The sequence below is a fragment of the Bombina bombina genome, chromosome 1 (genome assembly GCF_027579735.1).
Source record: "Bombina bombina isolate aBomBom1 chromosome 1, aBomBom1.pri, whole genome shotgun sequence".
In the NCBI taxonomy this organism is placed as follows: Eukaryota; Metazoa; Chordata; class Amphibia; order Anura; family Bombinatoridae; genus Bombina; species Bombina bombina.
In genome coordinates, this window is record NC_069499.1 from 392,133,712 (window position 1) to 392,154,664 (window position 20,953).

The following is a 20,953-nucleotide window of genomic DNA, read 5'->3' on the forward strand; positions in this document are numbered from 1 at the left end:
TTTTATTTAACATTTGTATAGCATATGTTTTGCAGAACATATCGGTATAGATAATTTCTCCCTTATTTATGTTATATGCTCATTTGCGCTGCTTTAGAGGACATGAATGTGCCATTGGCACTTATTGCTTCACAGGGGTTACAGATATACTTCATCACGGATTATGAATTATTTACACATTAGGTGTATCACAATATGATCATTATTGGATAAATTAATAATAATTTATAACACTTTGTTTCATCACAAGCTATAAGACATTAATTACAATATTTATTATGCTAATGTGAGATTATGCAGCTGGATTTCATTGGCTGCACAATTGAGGGGAGTTTTTTTTTGCTCTGTATGCATATGTGCACTTGTTCACTACCTGGGGATAGTGGAGTATATACAATAGAAGCACTACCAACAGTTTAATTGCAAACATCTATCCCCTATTCCAAGTGAGGCATTAGTTGTTCCCATAGGATGATGCTTATCACTATTAAAAATGGTGATCACCTGTCTCACTAGAATCTAGGTGATTTCTAGAGGTGGAAGAGTGGGCCTTCTACAGACTTCCAACCTCTCCCTCTGATTTAATTAGAGGGGTAGGAGACCCTTCATGCAAAAGAGGGAATTCCGCTCTTTTAAATTATGGGTCACAACTCCCTCTAAAGTTCAGGTGGTCATCATGGTAATTGTGATGACCTGCCCTAATTATACACCTGGGGTACTTTTACAGCCAACATCCCCCCCCCCCCCCCAGGTAACAGATAATTGCTGTACAAATTATAATCATCTGTTTACTTGGTGCCTTTCAAAGTGCTTTGGGGTTTAAAGGGGACTCTAGCACCCCAAAATAAGCACTATAACGGAGTAAGTAACCTCTTTTAAAAGAGGTCACATGCCTATGTGGCTATATTGTTTTTATCATTATGTTGCTGCCACTAAAGATTTCAGAAAGACTTCTAGTTTATTTGTCATTTTTACTGGCCTTGACCTGCACCAATTATACACCTGGGGTACTTTTACAGCCAACACCCCTCCCCCAAGGTAACAGATAATTGCTGTACAAATTATAATCATCTGTTTACTTGATGCCTTTCAAAGTGCTTTGGGGTTTAAAGGAGACCCTAGCACCCCAAAATAAGCACTATAACGGAGTAAGTAACCTCTTTTAAAAGAGGTCACAAGCCTATGTGGCTATCTTCTGATCACTATGACAAAAATAGGTATATGGAACAACATCAGGGTGTTACTCCCCACAACAAATATACAAACTTTAGACCTTTTATTTCAAAGCAAAAACCCTTATCTTTAAAATGAGGGGTCTTGTATTTATCCAGCTACTAGCTAATTGCCATATCAATGACAAACACCTTTTTTTCATTGGTTCTATGGGGGTTTCTGCACTTTCAAGTGGCCTTTATAACTTCCTCACTATAATCATATACCATAAGGCCCCCATTTGAAAGAATGAGGTTCCACAATTCAAATAAGGGGTTTCATATGCTTATAGTTAAAGGGACAGACAAGTCCAAAAAAACTTTAATGATTCAAATAGGGCATGTAATTTTAAGCAACTTTCCAATTTATTTTTATCACAAATTTTGCTTTGTTCTCTAGGCATTCTTAGTTGAAAGCTAAACCTAGGAGGTTCATATACTAATTTCTTAGACCTTGAAGGCCGCCTCTAATCTGAATGCATTTTGATCACTAGAGGGCGTTAGTTCATGTGTTTCATATAGATAACATTGACCTCATGCACGTGAATTTACAGAGGAGTGAGCCCTGATTGGCTAAAATGCAAGTCTGTCAAAAGATCTGAAATAAGGGGTCTGGCTGCAAAGGCTTAGATACAAGGTAATCATAGAGGTAAAACGTGTATTATTATAATTGTGTTGGTTGTGCAAAACTGGAGAATGGGTAATTAAGGGATTATCTATCTTTTAAAACAACTAAAATTCTGGTGCTTACTGTCCCTTTAAGAAGTGTTTGTCATCGTAAGTTGTTGATTCTATGGCTCAAAGATCCAAGTTTCTCTGAAGTAATAAACAATTCTATATAGAATGACTTTTGGTAGAACTAGACAGGTTTAGACAGGTGTAGGAACATGTATATATTGTCAAAATATATTAAGCCACCCCTTTGAGAAATCAGAATTTTGTATAATTTTAAAATGTGAAATATCTTACAATAATAATATTTTAAACCTACTCATTTTCTTCATTGATTAGAATTATGTGTCATTTTAAAATATATGTAATATTTTTATAGTTTGCTAATTTAGACATACATTTTTCTGCAAAAAGCGAATAGTGATAAAAATAATACATTTTATCTTCTGATGTTATTTAATTTTTATTTGTTATTGCTCAATATAGGTATAAAATCCTAACTTTGGGCATTTTAGGAATGTTTTTAATACTTTTTTTTTGCTATGATGAGAGAGTATCGACAGGGGTAGGAGCATGCATACATTTTCACAATGGGTTAAGCCACCCCTCTAGGAAATCAGAATTTGTGTGCAGTTTTAAAATGAATATATTTGTATGGCTGGATATTTCATATCTACTCATTTTTGCATAAATAGCAAGATTGTAAATAGTAACAAAAATAATATTTCCTAATATTTAGGAAATGATAACTACAGTGTGCTATTTACTATGCCATATATATATATATATTTTTTTTTTGCATTTCATATGGCAGTCTTTTCCCATATTATAGTATTTCTGCAAGCTAAAGATATTTTCTAAAAATGCTTGGTCTGCTGAAGAAAAAAAATTAGGTATAATTTTGGTGGCTACAGTGACATACAACTAAACACAGCTCTAGCAAAAGGCATGTGAAAATGACTCAGCAATGAATAGGTTAAATAGTTCTTCCAGATATTTCTCCAAGTATTAACTACAATTCCCATCAAGCCTTGCACTTTGAACATTGGAGGATGTGCATAGGGAGGGGCTGGTGTGATGCATTGAAGTCACAAAGGTCTACAGCACAGACCTGGTGGTAGAAGGTGCTTGATGCTGATGCAGGATGGCAATGTTGTGCAGGAATTAAATAGCTGGGGAGGAGGGGGTCTTTTGTTGATTTCACCTCTTCTAAAGGAATAAGCAGGGTGACTAGTTCTGCAAGGACACAAGTGTGCCTCTTTATATTAAAGAATAGCTGGCTTGGGTGGCTTAGCTGTGACCAGATGCCTGCTTGAGGATGACCTGCTGAGGGTGGAGATTTGTTGTTACTGCACTGGATTAATATTTTTACACTAGATTTGTTTTCATACGTTGGTGTTGTATAAACCCCCAAAGCTGATATGGCAGACCCGGCGGAATGCAGCATTAAAGTAATGTGTCGCTTCAGGCCATTGAATCAGGCAGAGATACAGAGGGGAGACAAATACATACCTATATTTAAGGGTGATGATACAATAGTGATTGGGGTAAGTAATTATTTTTATTTATATAATTGTGGTTTATTGATTTTTTTTAATGCCATGAGATATAACAATATCTGCATTTTTGGCAAATCTGGAGACTGTTATACTTATTATTTATGCTGTGAAATGCTTTGCAAGATAAAAAAAAAACCTGTACATCATTTGCAGATCTAAATGGTGACTTAGCCTGTGCATCATTTAAAGGGTGGGATATCCAGTGCATCATCTACTAGCTTTTCCTCCTGTGCTGCATTTTTGTCACACCCATCTTTAGATTGCTGCTGATACAGGTTTTAAACAATTTCTATTTGGAGGTTTCCATTTGGGCCTTTTGGGACTAATAAAAAGTCCACATGTGACAGCTGTTCCATAAAAATTAAAAGCCCCAAACAATGCCATTATAAAGGGGCAGTTGCTGGTGTGATGAGCTACAGAGAAAACAATAAATATGGCTTAGACAGAGCTAAAAAGGCATGATGGAGAGAAGCCCTGGGGAGTTCTACTGCTCAGTATGACAATGGAGGCAGATTCTAAACAATAAAACAGAGGCATCTACTGTGACTGGTGGAATTAGCTGCCAGGGAAGTGCTGCATTTCATTCAGTGCAGCAAAAGGGTTAATTAGTGGGGATGCTGAACAGGGGAAATATAGTGTTTTGTCAAAGGATATTTTATGTGTTAACTGATCCCATTGCATAGATATTGATATAGTTCTACTTATTCTGCAAACTGATTACTTGATTTAATAGCAATTATCCTTCAGACTAGTTCAGTAAACCATAGGTGATTGTATTTTTTGTTAGCTAAACTTACTGATATGTCCAACACACAGTGATTAAAAAGCATATTGCATAGCTCTATTTACCATAAACATTTAACTTTCCTTTCCAATGGGATTCTTTTAAATGAGGCTAATCAATGTTTAATGTATATGGTAATTTTAAAGGCTATTATGGTAAAGGGTTGTTAATCGTGATCAAATTACGTAATTAGAGGTTATCAGCAACGAAATACCCAGTCAATTTATGGTTAAAATAAAGGTTTTCATGCAGCATCTATACAACACATTCACTATCCAACATAATTATTTCTAGCATTTATCTGGCTTCAAAAAAGTCCTGTTTTGTCCATTACTTGTATGTAATTTAATATTCTAAATAGATACATTCAGCACCAAAGTCCACCTGCAAAAGGAATGCAGTGACCATTTTTGGCATTTTACTTTGCATTGAATGCAGATCAGATGCAGTCAGCACACCAGCGTCTGTTTACTTAGTCAGCAGCTGGCGATTATGTTCTGGGCTCTGGCTGCCTTTTGCGGGTGCAGCAGCCTTCCCATCAGTAAAGGTGACGTCATCAAATGCTGGCGCAAGCGTGCAGGTAGTCCTGCGGAGGACCAGCTGATTGACGTATCTCCTCCGTTGCCACGGAGACAAGAGAGCTCCTACAGCATGGACTGACAGGCATCGCGGGTGGGTAAAAATGCTGGGTGGGCCTGCATTTATCTAACAGACAATTTGCTCTTGCAGGTCATTTAGCTTCTGTGTGATAGCCCTATACTGTATATTAGAATAAATAAGAGACAATATATCTGAACTCAGGATAATGATTACAGGTTTACAGCCAGTACATCTAAATAATTCCCCATAATATGTAAGTTAAGGGGAAAAACATGTTTAGTATGTTTTTATTATTAATTGCCTGCACTCAATTGTGGTTTCCAACAGCTCTTAGCATGGGAAGGCTTCATGCATGATTCAGAATCATAACCCTGCCTGCATCATTCTACACGGTTATTGTTTGATAAAGGCAGGTTTTTACCCAATTCAGTGATTAGCCATTGCACACCCTGTGCTAGAGCTGTTTTTACTATGTTTTTTTTTTTTTAGTTCATTCAATAGAGCAAGCATTTTTAGAAAAATAAAGGGTCGGATAATCTAGTCAAAATTAAACTTTCATGATTCAGATAGAGCATGCAATTTTAAACAACTTTCTCATTTACTCCTATTATCAAATTTCCTTTGTTCTCTTGGTATCTTTATTTGAAAAAGCAAGAATGTAAGCATAGGAGCCGGCCCATTTTTGGTTCAGCACCTGGGTAGCGCTTGATGATTGGTGTCTAAATGTAGCCACCAATCAGCATGCACTTCCCAGGTACTGAACCAAAAACGTGCCGGCTCCTAAGCCTACATTCTTGCATTTTCAAATAAAGATAAAAGAACAAAGGAAAATGAATAATAGGAGTAATTTAGAAAGTTGCTTATAATTCAATGTTCTATTTGAATCATGAAAGTTGAATTTTGACTAGATTATCCCTTTAACTTTAGTTTGCAGAAATACCATATTATAGGAAATCCAAAATGTTGGATTTTATACCTATATTGTCCAATAAAAAAATCAGTATATGACATTTATTTTTGTCACTTTGTACCATCTTGCAATTTATGCAGAAAATTTATAGGTGTAAAATACCTATCTATGCAAATATTACATTTTGAAATTATACATTTTGACTCCTGTATATTTTGTATTAATTCAGAAAATATGGATCTAACATTAACAGCACAACAAAATGAGGTTAGAGGTTTCTCTCAGGGGATAATTATTATGACAATATTATTATAATTGTGGGACATCACTTTTTCAAATATGTGATGTTATGATATATTTCTATGGTGAGGGGGGTAATAAAATTCTCTTAATACTTGCAACAACCACCAAAATAGAACCAATGTTAAGAGCTCATTGTTATGACTATTAGCTAGCAGCTGTAGGGACACATAGCCACTAATTTGAAATAACAGGATTGCTGTTTTCAAATAAGTGGATTCAAGTGTGTCTATTGTTTGAGGGGCTACATATGGGACACCCAACTCCGTGATGTTGTCCTATATGCAAATGATTCTGTCTGGTGATCAGTGCTACCACAGTGATTTTGCCACTTGGGCATGTCCCCTACCTTTTAAAAAATGGGCCTCTCCTTTTCCAAACACTGCACATTACCATGGCACTCAACTGAAAATGAGAGGGTTTGTGACCCCTTTTTTAAATGAGGGTAATTCCCTATTTCTCATGAGGGAAGATAATTGCTCTGTAGTAGCTCCCTACTCCACAACTAGAAATGACCTATTTTCTAGTGGGTCAGATGAGTCTGCCCTTTTTAAATGAAGAGTCACTTGTCCATCTAGCACAAACAGGCTATTAGATTCCCCCACTGGCTGAACATCACTTTAAGTATTTATTGTGATCACCCACCTCTTTCAAATGAGGGATCTCTTGTCCCTGTGGTGGTCTGGAGATTGAGAGATGGGCTTTCAACTCCCTCCCCACTCATTTATTTAAATAAGAGGGAGAGTTAAGAGCCTATAATAGCTCCCATCCTCCTCCACTGGTTTCTATTGGGGCAGGTGATTATTGTTTTTAATGGTGATCAGAATCATAACCTTTCAAATGTGTTGTCACTTGTCTTGTCTAGCACAAACCGGGTGGTACATAGGGGCTATTAGAGCCCTCTACCAGTCAGGGTAAACAGTACTTTGAGTAAACCAAAGAAAAAGGTTATGGTTTTTTAACCCCCCCCAGAAAGTTAAAGGGATAGTCTAGTCAAAATTAAACTTTCATGATTCAGATAGAACATACAATTTTAAGCAACTTTGTAATTTACTCCTATTATCATTTTGTCTTTGTTCTCTTTGTATCTTTATTTGAATGTAAGGTTAGGAGCCGGGCCGGCGCATTTTGGGTTCAGCACCAAGGTAGCACTTTATGATTGGTGTCTAAATGTAGCCACCCAGTCAGCAAGCACTACCCAGGTTCTGAACCAAAAATGGGCCGGCTCCTAACCTTGCATTCAAATAAAGATACAAAGGGAACAAAGAAAAATTGATGTTAGGAGTAAATTACAAAGTTGCTTAAAATTGCTGCTCTATCTGAATCATGAAGGTTTAATTTTTACTAGACTGTTCCTTTAAGCCATAAGGTTGCTGCCTGTAAAGGTAAAAGAGCGTTACCTCAGTTATAGTCAGGATTCAGATGTGCAGAGAGTATGGATTAAGTGAATAGGTTGAAGACAAACTGAGGATAAGAACCAGTAGTTTACATTCAAAACATACTGGCTTTGGTCTGGCAGAAAGTGAATTTGTGAGATTGACACCGTTCAGAATTTGGGTGATTTCTCACAGAAAGTAAGAGCCATTGTGAGATTCAGGTAGAGCATGTAATTTAAACAAACTTTCTATTTAATTTGTTCCATTCTCTTGGTATCCTTTTTTGAAAAATATACCTAGGTACACTCAAGCATTAATGCATTACTGGGATCTAGGTGCCAATTGGTTGCACATATATGCCTCTTATCGTTGGCTCACCTGATGTGTTCAACAAGTTCCCAGTAGTGCATTGTGGCTTTCTTAACAAAGGATACCAAGAGAATGAAGTACATTTTATAACGGAAGTATATTCGTAAAGTTGTTTACATTTGTATGCTTGTATATCAAGTTGACCTTTATCATTTCCTATTGTAATCATTATCACCAAGTGGTTAAAATGATAAAATATAATTTGCCAATTGTGTTGTCTAATATTGAGCTTACCGGAACTGTTGTCATCCACTTTAATCAAAAACACAAACCATTGATGGTTTGGCAATATTGTGTATGACGGAGTTACAGTTGGTTGCATTGTGTGGGCTGTAGATCTGGTAAGAAGAAAGGTTTACCACCTTCAGGGTACGCTAAGCAAGGTGCTTGAGTGAGTTTTCTCTTCAGCTCCTTGATGGCTGTCTCTTGAGACTCACTCCAGTGCCATTTCACATCCTTCTTTAGAAGTAGTAGTGGTTTAGCTAATTCTGCATGATTATCAATGAATTTGTGAGAATAATTCGTCATACCCAGGAATGATCTCATTTCCTTTAAGTTAGTTAGGTTTTTAGAATTTACTATAGCTTCCACCTTTTCCTTCTGAGGATTTAGCCCTTCAGAAGTAACTTCATGTCCCAAGATGTTTACACGAGTGCGGCACCATTGGGCTTTTTGTAGGGATAAATTGACACCTGCCCTTTTAATTTGGCTGAGGACGTGTTTAAGCTCTGCAATGTGTTTTTCAAAGTCTGTGCTTTTTGATTAAAACATCATCAACATAAGATAAGGTCCCCCTTTCCAGTGCATCAAGCATAGCCTTATGCATGAATACAGCAAATTCATGTCCAGAATTTATGTATCCAAAAGGAAGTCTCTGAAATGCATACTGGACCTTTTGGAATGAGAATGCCAGCTTATACTGGTCCTCCTCATGTACCTTTATGGTCCAATATCCCTGTGCACAATCAATGGCAGTGAATATTTTGGATCCCTGCATTTGTGCTAGGCATTGGTCAATATATGGTACAGGCCATCCAGACATGTACACTCGCTTGTTTAGCTGTCTTAAGTCAGCACACAAACGCCATTGTCCATTGGGCTTGAGAACACCTAGAATAGGATTGTTATAAGAACTATGCACCTGTCTGATAATACCTCTTTCTTCCAGGTTCCTTATGATTTCTGCAAGAGAATCATATGAGGCTAAATTAAGTCTGTATTGTTTAACAAAGACAGGTGGCGTATTGGGATCTGTTTGTATTCTTGCAATGTGCAAGTCTGTAGTTCCACAGTCATAGGAATCCCTAGCAAACATATCTTTGTACTCCATCAGGAGTTCTCATAGCTGTCGGCGTTCATCATCGCTGGAACAGCCATTAGCTAAGGATATTTGCTCATACTTGGTTTTACCAAGGTTATGCACTTGTATAGGGATAAATAGATCCTCTTTAACTCTCAATTCCTGCAAGGTATTGAGCGTGCCCCCCCCCCCCCTTAGGGATTTTATGATCCCTTTTGTGGAGATATATGGTTAATACATCGCCGTCTAAGGAAATATTCGCTATCTTTCCAGGTGAAATTTTAAAAGTATTACCATCAGAGCCACTTAAAGGAGTCTGATCATCTATTTGTAAAATAGTGATTTCAGGTACAGAGTTATTCCTGAAATGAATCTCCACAGCATCTGGCTTCTCTTCCACCACGTGACAGTTATTTCGGGGGCGAGATATACCAGATTTCTCATAATTTATAGGCCTTTTAACTTGTGACTAAATTACATTATTTATGCAATCAATTATGGTGCTTAATCTCTTCAGGAGATCACTACCGATAATTAAACGATCAGTTGGCAGATCCACTATAATGACAGGGTGTCTTATGACCCTGTTCCCCAATTTTAAATTTTAACCAGGCCGTACCGTAGACTTTTAGAGAGTCACCCCAACTCCTATTAGAGAACCATCAAATGCTTTTATTTTAGGTTTGTAGGGTGTTGGCTCATTTAGCTGTGTGTAATACTTGTAAGATAAAATAATTGCCTGAGAACCAGTATCAATTAATCCCATGATAGGGTTGGAGACTGAATCTTGCAGCTCAGCTAATACATAATATCTCCCTGCAGTTTCTACCATTTCACACATAAAATTGGCATGATTGCACACTTGTGGGCTTTGCTACGTGTTACCTGAATCCGCCGCGTTACTTGATGCAGAAGAAACTTCATTCTTACCGGTCCCCTCTATAATAGGGTCGACTGGGTTCTTGTGTACTGCATCTCTGGAAATAAGGTTTAGAGAACGCTGCAAAGGAAGCGATCCGTCCGTTTCCGGTCTGTGGGGAGAGAACATGATTAGTACCATTATTGACATTTATCATTTCATTTGGTATATCTCTCCCCTCCCTTTCAGATGATACTGCGGTATTTATGACTGTGCCTGTGGTCCACTGGCTGTACCCTTAAAGTTTTGTTCGGTTGCTGAGCCGTAAAAGGTTGACTCATATTAGCGAATTGTTCGCTCAACCGATTTAATTGGGTATAAAGCTGATCTACTTGATCGTACAAGTTACCTCTACTCCTGGGCCTATATCTTGATGCCCCATAGTAGTGATTCCTGGACCATTGGGTCCCCTCAGAATCAGGGCTGCTATTCCTATCCTGGCGTGGTTGCCCCTGGGGTTCAGCTTGTTCAGCGTTAGTATTTTGGAGAGCACTATTTACTTGGGGTGTCTAGTTACCCTGAGAATATCTTCGCCATTTATTGTATCTACCCTTGCGGGGATACCAATTATTTTTTGGGTATTCTCTTTGGGAGTAATTATTTACCTGAGTATGTCCCCCACTTTGGGTATAGTCTCTCTGCGCCTCAGCCCATGTTGGGGGAGGGGTAGAGTTAAACCTTTGTGGGGATGGCCTGTTTTGTCTGGCCACTTCCGCGTAGGTTTTTTGTTTAGACTCCAAATTGAGGGGGCTAGGTGACACCCTAGTTTCTGCCACAATTTTGGGTTTTGATTCCTTTTTAAACCCCCTGTTCACCAGACTGCTGAATAGAGTATAACTTTGTACTCTCTTTGATCAGCCATTCCAATGAGCAGTTCTCATCAAAATCTCTAGCTAAATTAATTTTGATGGGTGCGGGCAGTGCTTCAAAAAATAAATTCACAAATTCTGAGCAAATTATCAAATATGGGATTATCTTCAGCCATACTGTACGCATTCTTCAGTACGGAAATGAATTATATGGGACTTTGATTTGCACTACATTTTAAACCATATACAGCTATTTTCGCTGCAGTTTTAGTGCAATGTTACCCGAATTCTTTTCTGAACTTTTTTTTTCATTCCAGGAATGAATATTCATATCCTTTAGTGAAGCAAAGAATTTGTGATATTTACCTTCAAATACCCAGGGCAGAATTTAAATTTTTGACTGCTCACTTGTAACATTCATTATAGCTAATGCATTTTCAAAGGCCTCTAAGTGATCAATTACAGAGTTTGTTCCCTTGTGGGAGAATCTAGGTACTGCATCCTTTAGGAAAGTAATTATTTTATGGGAGTCCTATACCTTATTAGACTTATTTTGGGATTTCATAGGAGCCTTATTTTTGGGGTTGGAGTGTTCCCTACTTTCCCTATTGAAAGACCCCCTACGTACATTAGTACTACGTGGGCTATTTAGGTAGTTAGCTCCCTAAATTTACATCATGAGGTGACTGTCTATTTGGGAAATCTATTTCTGATCTAACAGGGGTCCTTTGTCTACATTCTTCCATAAATTTCTGCATTTCGTCCCTGATGCATTCTCTAAGGGAGTTAGAATTATCTGCATTCTCACTGTTAATAGAGGGGTTTTCCTTATGGCGATATGACCTTTTTAAATCACTTAATTCTCTCTGGCTTTGCGCAAGCTGTTTATTTAAATTGTATCTTTGCTAGTAAATATAAGTTTTGCTTATTTAAGGTCGCTATGTCTTGGGCAAACTCATCAATTTTATCTTCGGCTATTTTTAAATTCTCTTCGTATCTGCGTGAGGAACGAATACTATTTTCTAGCCTCTGTATTTGCAATTCTTTCTCTATGACATATAGCGACATTTCGTCAATAATGCATATCACAAGGGGCCAAGATTTTAGTATTAGTTCGTCTCGCTTTTTGAGAACCTTGCATCGATTAATTATTAATAATTCTTGGAATAATTCACTTTTTTCATTCCACCTGTCATCATCAATGGCAATATTTTTAGCCTTAATTTCTAGCATATTCATGTAATCATTTAATTCACCCACAATATTAAACCTCTCTTTAATGTGGCCTATAATGTCCCTCTTAAGGACCTTACCTCGAGTAAGGGGTATTGTCGGGGAACAATTTTCAATGCAATGTACAGATTCACTTCTGGCTACAGACATTATTATATTGGTTTAGTATTTAGTTAAATTAAAACGCTAATACAATTTTTACCAATAAGAGAGAGAGAAAAATAATTATTTTCAAAAAATATTAATTTTGAAATATGAAAAATTAATATTTTTATTAATTTTGAAATATGAAAAATTTATATTTGTTATGAATTTTGAAATATGAAAAATTAATATTTTTATTTTTTAAAAATTAGTTTTTAATAATATTTCAAGATATTAATATTAATCTTGAAATATGAAAATCAATATTTCAATTTAAAAAACAAATTATATTTTCAAAATATTAATTTCGAAATATGAATTTTTTTTCTTATTTTTTATTATAATTTCTATTTACTACAAATATATCATATCAATATGATAAATATTAACAATATCTCATGCAATGCCTCCAAATAATATGTCAGTATATGCCGGGTTATAACACAATCACCTAGATTTAGAGTTTTGCAGCCGAAGGGGTGCGTTGGCTACGCGTTTTTTTTTTTCTTTTTCTAGCGCTGCTTCTAAACAACGCTGGTATTAAGAGTTCTCTGAAGAGCTGCGTTAGGCTCCAAAAAGGGAGCGTAAAGGCATATTTACCGCCACTTCAACCCTCAATACCACCGTTGCTTACGGTAGTGGCTAGCTGGAAAAACGTGCTCGTGCACGATTCCCCCATAGGAAACAATGGGGCAGTTTGGGCTTGAAAAAACCTAACACCTGCAAAAAAAGCAGCGTTCAGCTCCTAACGCAGCCCCATTGTTTCCTATGGGGAAACAGTTTCTAAGTCTGCACCTAACACCCTAACATGAACCCCGAGTCTAAACACCCCTAACCTTACACTTATTAACCCCTAATCTGCCACCCCCGCTATCGCTGACACCTGCATTACACAATTAACCCCTAATCTGCCGCTCCGTACACTGCCGCAACCAACATTATACCTATGTACCACTAATCCTGCTGTCCCTAACATCACCGACCCCTATATTATATTTATTAACCCCTAATCTCCCCCCCCCAACATCGCCGCTACCTTACCTACACTTATTAACCCCTAATCTGCCGACCGGACCTCGCCGCTACTTTAATAAATGTATTAAAGTAAATGTATTAACCCCTAAAGATAAGTCTAACCCTAACACCCCCCTAAGTTAAATATAATTATATTCTAACGAAATAAATTAAATCTTATTAACTAAAGTATTCCTATTTAAAACTAAATACTTACCTGTAAAATAAACCCTAATATAGCTACAATATAACAAATAATTATATTGTAGCTATTTTAGGATTTATATTTATTTTACAGGCAACTTTGTATTTATTTTAACTAGGTACAATAGCTATTAAATAGTTATTTACTATTTAATAGCTACCTAGTTAAAATAATTACAAAATTACCTGTAAAATAAATCCTAACCTAAGTTACAATTAAACCTAACACTACACTATAATTAAATAAATTAGCTACAATTAAATAAACTAAACTAAATTACAAAAACAAACAAACACTAAATTACAAAAAATAAAAAAATTACAAGAATTTTAAGCTAATTACACCTACTCTAAGCCCCCTAATAAAATAACAAAGCCCCCCAAAATAAAAAAAATTTCCCTACCCTAATCTAAATTACAAAGGTTAACAGCTCTATTACCAGCCCTTAAAAGGGCTTTTTGCGGGGCATGCCCCAAAGTAATCAGCTCTTTTGCCTGTAAAAAAAACCCCACAATACCACCCCCCAACATTAAAACCCACCACCCACATACCCCTACTCTAACCCAAACCCCCCCTTAAATAAACCTAACACTACCTCCCTGAAGATCTCCCTACCTTGAGTCGTCTTCATCCTATCCGGGCAGAAGAGGACATCCGGACCGGCAGACATCTTCATCCAAGCGGCATCTTCTATCTTCATCCATCCGACGAGGAGCGGCTCCATCTTCAAGACCTCCGGCACGGAACAGCCTCCTTCCCCGACGACTACCCGACGAATGAAGGTTCCTTTAAGTGATGTCATCCAAGATGGCGTCCCTCGAATTCCGATTGGCTGATAGGATTCTATCAGCCAATCGGAATTAAGGTAGGAAAAATCTGATTGGCTGATTGAATCAGATTCAAGTTCAATCCGATTGGCTGATCCAATCAGCCAATCAGATTGAGCTCGCATTCTATTGGCTGTTCCGATCAGCCAATAGAATGCAAGCTCAATCTGATTGGCTGATTGAATCGGCCAATCAGATTTTTCCTACCTTAATTCCGATTGGCTGATAGAATCAGCCAATCGGAATTCGAGGGACGCCATCTTGGATGACGTCACTTAAAGGAACCTTTCATTCGTCGGGGAAGGAGGATGTTCCGCGCCGGAGGTCTTGAAGATGGAGCTGCTCCTCGTCGGATGGATGAAGATAAAAGATGTCACTTGGATGAAGACTTCTGCCGGTCTGAATGTCCTCTTCTGCCCCATCGGATGAAGACTTCGGCCCGGTTGGGTGAAGACAACTCAAGGTAGGGAGATCTTCAGGGGGTAGTGTTAGGTTTATTTAAGGGGGGTTTGGGTTAGAGTAGGGGTATGTGGGTGGTGGGTATTAATGTTGGGTGGTGGTAATGTGTTTTTTTTTTTTTTACAGGCAAAAGAGCTGATTTCTTTGGGGCATGCCCCGCAAAAGGCCCTTTTAAGGGCTGGTAAGGTAATAGAGCTGTTAACTTTTGTATTTTAGAATAGGGTAGGGACATTTTTTTTATTTTGGGGGGCTTTATTATTTTATTAGGGGGCTTAGAATAGGTGTAATTAGCTTAAAAATCTTGTAATTTTTTTTATTTTTGTAGTTTAGTTTATTTAATTGTATTTTAGTTTAGATATTTGTAGTTTATTTAATTTATTGATACTGTAGGTGTATTTGTAACTGAGGTTAGGATTTATTTTACAGGTAAATTGGTAATTATTTTAACTAGGTACCTATTAAATAGTTCTTAACTATTTAATAGCTATTGTACCTAGTTAAAATAAATACTTAGTTACCTGTAAAATAAATATAAACCCAAAAATAGCTACAATGTAATTATTAATTACATTGTAGCTATCTTAAGGTTTTTTTATAGGTAAGTATTTAGATTTAAATAGGAATATTTTGATTTAATAATATTAATATTAATTAGATTTATTTTAATAAGAATTTAGTTAGGGATGTTAGTTAGGGTTATTATACTTAATATATATATAATATAATAACTATATTAACTATATGAACCCTAATATAATTGGGGTTAATATAGTTAATATAGCTGACGGCGGTGTAGGGGGATTAGATTAGGGGTTAATTAATTTAATATAGCTGGCGGCGGTATAGGGGGATTAAATTAGGGGTTAATGTTATTAATATAGCTGGCGGCGGGGTAGGGGGATTAAATTAGGGGTTATGTAATTAATATAGCTGGTAGCGGTGTAGGGGGCATGCCCCGCAAAAAAAGCCCTTTTTAAGGGCTGGTAATAGAGCTGTTAACTTTTGTAATTTTAGATTAGGGTAGGGAATTTTTTTTATTTTGGGGGGCTTTGTTATTTTATTAGGGGGTTTAGAGTAGGTGTAATTAGCTTAAAATTCTTGTAATTTTTTATTTTTTGTAATTTAGTGTTTGTTTTTTTTGTAATTTAGTTTAGTTTATTTAATTGTAGCTAATTGTAGGTAATTTATTTAATTATAGTGTAGTGTTAGGTTTAATTGTAACTTAGGTTAGGATTTATTTTACAGGTAATTTTGTAATTATTTTAACTAGGTAGCTATTAAATAGTAAATTACTATTTAATAGCTATTGTACCTAGTTAAAATAAATACAAAGTTGCCTGTAAAATAAATATAAATCCTAAAATAGCTACAATATAATTATTCGTTATATTGTAGCTATATTAGGGTTTATTTTACAGGTAAGTATTTAGTTTTAAATAGGAATACTTAAGTTAATAAGATTTAATTTATTTCGTTAGATTATAATTATATTTAATTTAGGGGGGTGTTAGGGTTAGACTTAGCTTTAGGGGTTAATACATTTATTAGAGTAGTGGTGAGGTCCGGTCGGCAGATTAGGGGTTAATAAGTGTAGTTAGGTAGCGGTGATGTTGGGGGGGGAGATTAGGGGTTAATAAATATTATGTAGGTGTCGGCGATGTTAGGGACAGCAGATTAAGGGTTCATAGGGATAATGTAGGTGGCGGCGGTGTGCGGTCGGCAGATTAGGGGTTAAATTTTTTTATTATAGTGGCGGCTATGTGGGGGGACCTTGGTTTAGGGGTACATAGGTAGTTTATGGGTGTTAGTGTACTTTAGAGCACAGTAGTTAAGAGCTTTATAAACCGGCGTTAGCCCAGAAAGCTCTTAACTACTGACTTTTTTCTGCGGCTGGAGTCTTGTCGGTAGAGGGTCTACTGCTCACTTTAGCCAAGACTCTAAATACCGGCGGTAGGTAGATCCCATTGAAAAGATAGAATATGCAATTGGCGTAAGGGGATCTGGGGTATGGAAAAGTCGCGGCTTGAAAGTGAGCGTTAGAACTTTACCTACACGACTCTAAATACCAGCAAGCGGCCAAAAGCAGCGTTAGGACCCCTTAACGCTGCTTTTGACGGCTACCGCAGAACTCTAAATCTAGGCAAATATATTTAATAATTATCCTTTATAACTAAACCCACAATCAATATGCATATACTAAGACAATAAAATTAATATAAATTACTGAATTCTTTTTATTAGTTAATATCTATAAACACATTGAAATATATTTGTAGGAACCAGGATATGAGTCAATAATATACACGTTTAAAACTATTAAAATATGCTATGCAAAGTTCATAAAAGTTGCCTTATTCACAATAGCCTCCCAAATCAGAGTTGCATTTAAAATATCACAATGAGACTAAGATATATGCCACTAAACATTCAGCAATACAATCAGCTATTTAGCAACAGTTTATCCTATATAATTCCAATTTAAAAGATCAGAAATTGTATATATTATTAGTGCCAACAACCAAACTCTATGCCAATTTATCTAAGCTGAATAAAATTCTTAGTTACCTACAATTAAGACAAATTCTAAGACAATATATATATATATATATATATATATATATATATATATATATATATATATATATATATATATATATATATATGTGAGTTGAATCCAGCACCATAGGTTTTAGTAAGATTTCTTTCTCACCTGTGTGCACGTTACCAAGGAGTATCAGCCAAACTCCAGCATATACAGTCCATGTAGAAAACCAGGTAACAGCACCACAGTACACAATCTTCTTTTAGAGGTGAAAAATCTTTATTTGAGGTTTAGCAACCAGTAAAAAGCGACGTTTCGGACCTACATAGTCCTTAATCATGCATAAGTTAAAAACAAACAGACAGACTTTAAAAAGGTTATCTGGACCAATCGGGCTTCAATTCTCAATATTAATTGGTTTAACCCATATCTATCCAGGTTTATAAATTTCAACAACACAGTGACCTCTAGTGGTACCAGAATATATTCCATCATTTAAAACCATTATAAAAACAAATACAAATCATAATCTCTATTCAGACCATATGGATGTAGTGTGTTCAAACGTTTAATCCACCATACTTCTTTCTGTTTTAATTTTAGTTCCCTATTACCCCCTCTTCTATGATGGGGGATATGGTCAATCACTTGAAAGCGAAGTTGGCTTACTGTATGACCCATATTTGTAAAATGTGCAGATACTGGAAGTGACATATCTTTTGATTTAATGGATGCTTTATGTTGACTAAACCTATCCCTGGCGGCTTGGGTGGTCTCGCCAATGTAACAAAGGCCACATGGGCATTTAAGTAGGTAGATTGCATAATTAGTTTGGCATATATATATAACCCATTGTTTGTATATTGCTTTCTTTTGTCATTTTGTGCTAAATATTTCCCTTTTATAACTGAATTGCATTGTGCACAGTGTAAGCAGGGGTAACAGCCTTTATTAGGGGTAGTTAAATAATTTACATCAGACATTTTAGTTGTACCTATATCAGCTTTTACTATGTGATCCATAAGATTTTTTACCCTTCTATATGATGGCATAGGGGGAAATTTAAATGATTCTATCTCTGGATTATATTTTGACAAAAGGTGCCAATATTTTCTTACTATTCTAAAGATGTCATTATTCTTGTCACTGTATTCCATTCAGAGCACTAATCTATCTGTTCCTTTCTCTGTTTGTTTTTTATCATGTATTCTATCCAATCCTGAATATTTTTAGCGATATTTTCTTTTCGATATCCTCTTTGGATAAATATATTGCCCATAGACGCTAGTTTTCTGGCAATACTTTCTGATCTCTGACTATTCTTTTAGTACGCAAAAGTTGACTCCTGGGTATGGATTTAAAAACAGTGTCAGGATGGAAACTTTCATATCGCAGCAGAGTATTTCTATCTGTGGGTTTTACATATAGATCTGTACTTAATGTATTTCCATGTCGATATACAGTTGTAACCAAAAAATGTATCTTTTGGAAAGACTAAGTAAGGGTAAATCTTAGGCCTGTCATAGAGGCATTGATATCCTCAACAAACTATCAGGGACTCCAATGAGTCCCCCCCATATGCCAAAAATATCATCTATATACCTTAGCCACAGCTTACAATAGCTGATGAATGGCTGATTAGTGTAGACAAATTTGTTCTCAAAGCCACTCATAAACAAATTGGCATATGAGGGGGCTACATTGGAGCCCATGGCTGTTCCCCACTTTTGCATGTAGTAAGTGTCTTGAAAGAGAAAATAATTGCAATATAGCACAAGTCTCAGCATGTCATCAAAAAAATCAATCTGAGATAGATTATATAAGCCACTGTCGCTCAAAAAACTTTTCACAGTCAATAGACCTGCTTCATGGGGAATAGAGGTATATAGATTTACCATATCCAGTGAAAAAATTAACCAAGTATCCTCTATTTCAATCCCCATAAGTTTTGTAAGAAAATAATTTGTATCCTTAATAAAGGATTTTTGCTGTTTGACAAATGGAAAGAGGACTTTGTCCAGAAAGATAGAGATATTAGAGAAAATCGAATCGGTACAGGCCACAATAGGGCGTCCTGGTGGATGTAATAAGCTTTTATGGACTTTGGGTAATGTATAAAAAATTGGTGTTATAGGGTATTTATTGTACAAAAAATCATAAACCTGTTTAGAGATAATGTTATGAGTCAAAGCTCTATCCAATATGCCCTTAAGCTCTCTTTGTATTTCTTTAAGAGGATCATGATCCAATATTTCAGATGGAGGGGTTTATGAAATATTGGATCATGATCCTCTTAAAGAAATACAAAGAGGGCTTAAGGGCATATTGGATAGAGCTTTGACTCATAACATTATCGCTAAACAGGTTTATGATTTTTTTGTACAATAAATACCCTATAACACCAATTTTTTATACATTACCCAAAGTCCATAAAAGCTTATTACATCCACCAGGACGCCCTATTGTGGCCTGTACCGATTCTATTTTCTCTAATATGTCTATCTTTCTAGACAAAGTCCTCTTTCCATTTGTCCAACAGCAAAAATCCTTTATTAATTTCTAACATTTATCCCACACTGTCAGTTCAAATATCTTCCCATACAATGATTATATTAAACATACTATAATTTATTGCATTTATTAAATCACAATATTAATTATATATGGGGAAGTATCATATCATTTTTGTTATTACCCCGATACCAAACTCATTATGTTTTTAACATTATATTATATCAAAGTAATTTATACTGCTAACTGATTAGCTTAAAATCCATTTAAAATAGCCTTCAGTATCCTGGCATTGCATTGCATCTCAACAGGAACACAATGCACTACATATCTCCAATGCATACTTAAATGCATGGCTGTACCAGCTGCAGACCTAAAATAAAATAATAGTGTTATTTATATTTTCTTTCATGTAATTAGCAAGAGTCCATGAGCTAGTGACGTATGGGATATACATTCCTACCAGGAGGGGCAAAGTTTCCCAAACCTCAAAATGCCTATAAATACACCCCTCACCACACCCACAATTCAGTTTTACAAACTTTGCCTCCGATGGAGGTGGTGAAGTAAGTTTGTGCTAGATTCTACGTTGATATGCGCTCCGCAGCAAGTTGGAGCCCGGTTTTCCTCTCAGCGTGCAGTGAATGTCAGAGGGATGTGAGGAGAGTATTGCCTATTTGAATGCAGTGATCTCCTTCTAAGGGGTCTATTTCATAGGTTCTCTGTTATCGGTCGTAGAGATTCATCTCTTACCTCCCTTTTCAGATCGACGATATACTCTTATATATACCATTACCTCTGCTGATTCTCGTTTCAGTACTGGTTTGGCTATCTGCTATATGTAGATGAGTGTCCTGGGGTAAGTAAGTCTTATTTTCTGTGACACTCCTAGCTATGGTTGGGCACTTTGTTTATAAAGTTCTAAATATATGTATTCAAACATTTATTTGCCTTGACTCAGAATGTTCAACTTTCCTTATTTTTCAGACAGTCAGTTTCATATTTGGGATAATGCATTTTAATTTAACATTTTTCTTACCTTAAAATTTGACTTTTTCCCTGTGGGCTGTTAGGCTCGCGGGGGCTGAAAATGCTTCATTTTATTGCGTCATTCTTGGCGCGGACTTTTTTGGCGCAAAAATTCTATTTCCGTTTCCGGCGTCATACGTGTCGCCGGAAGTTGCGTCATTTTTTGACGTTATTTTGCGC

At 36.3% G+C, this 20,953-nt stretch overlaps 1 protein-coding gene across 1 annotated transcript in view; it reads left to right on the top strand.

Moving 5' to 3' along the window:
- Positions 1–3,037: 3,037 nt before the first annotated feature.
- Positions 3,038–20,953, top strand: part of KIF5C (kinesin family member 5C) — a 350,079-nt gene continuing 332,163 nt past the window's right edge. Inside the window, exon 1 of the mRNA XM_053698287.1 lies at positions 3,038–3,430. Within this exon, the coding sequence (XP_053554262.1) occupies positions 3,305–3,430 (126 nt within the window). The 5' untranslated portion in view covers positions 3,038–3,304. The remainder of the gene's footprint in view (positions 3,431–20,953) is intronic.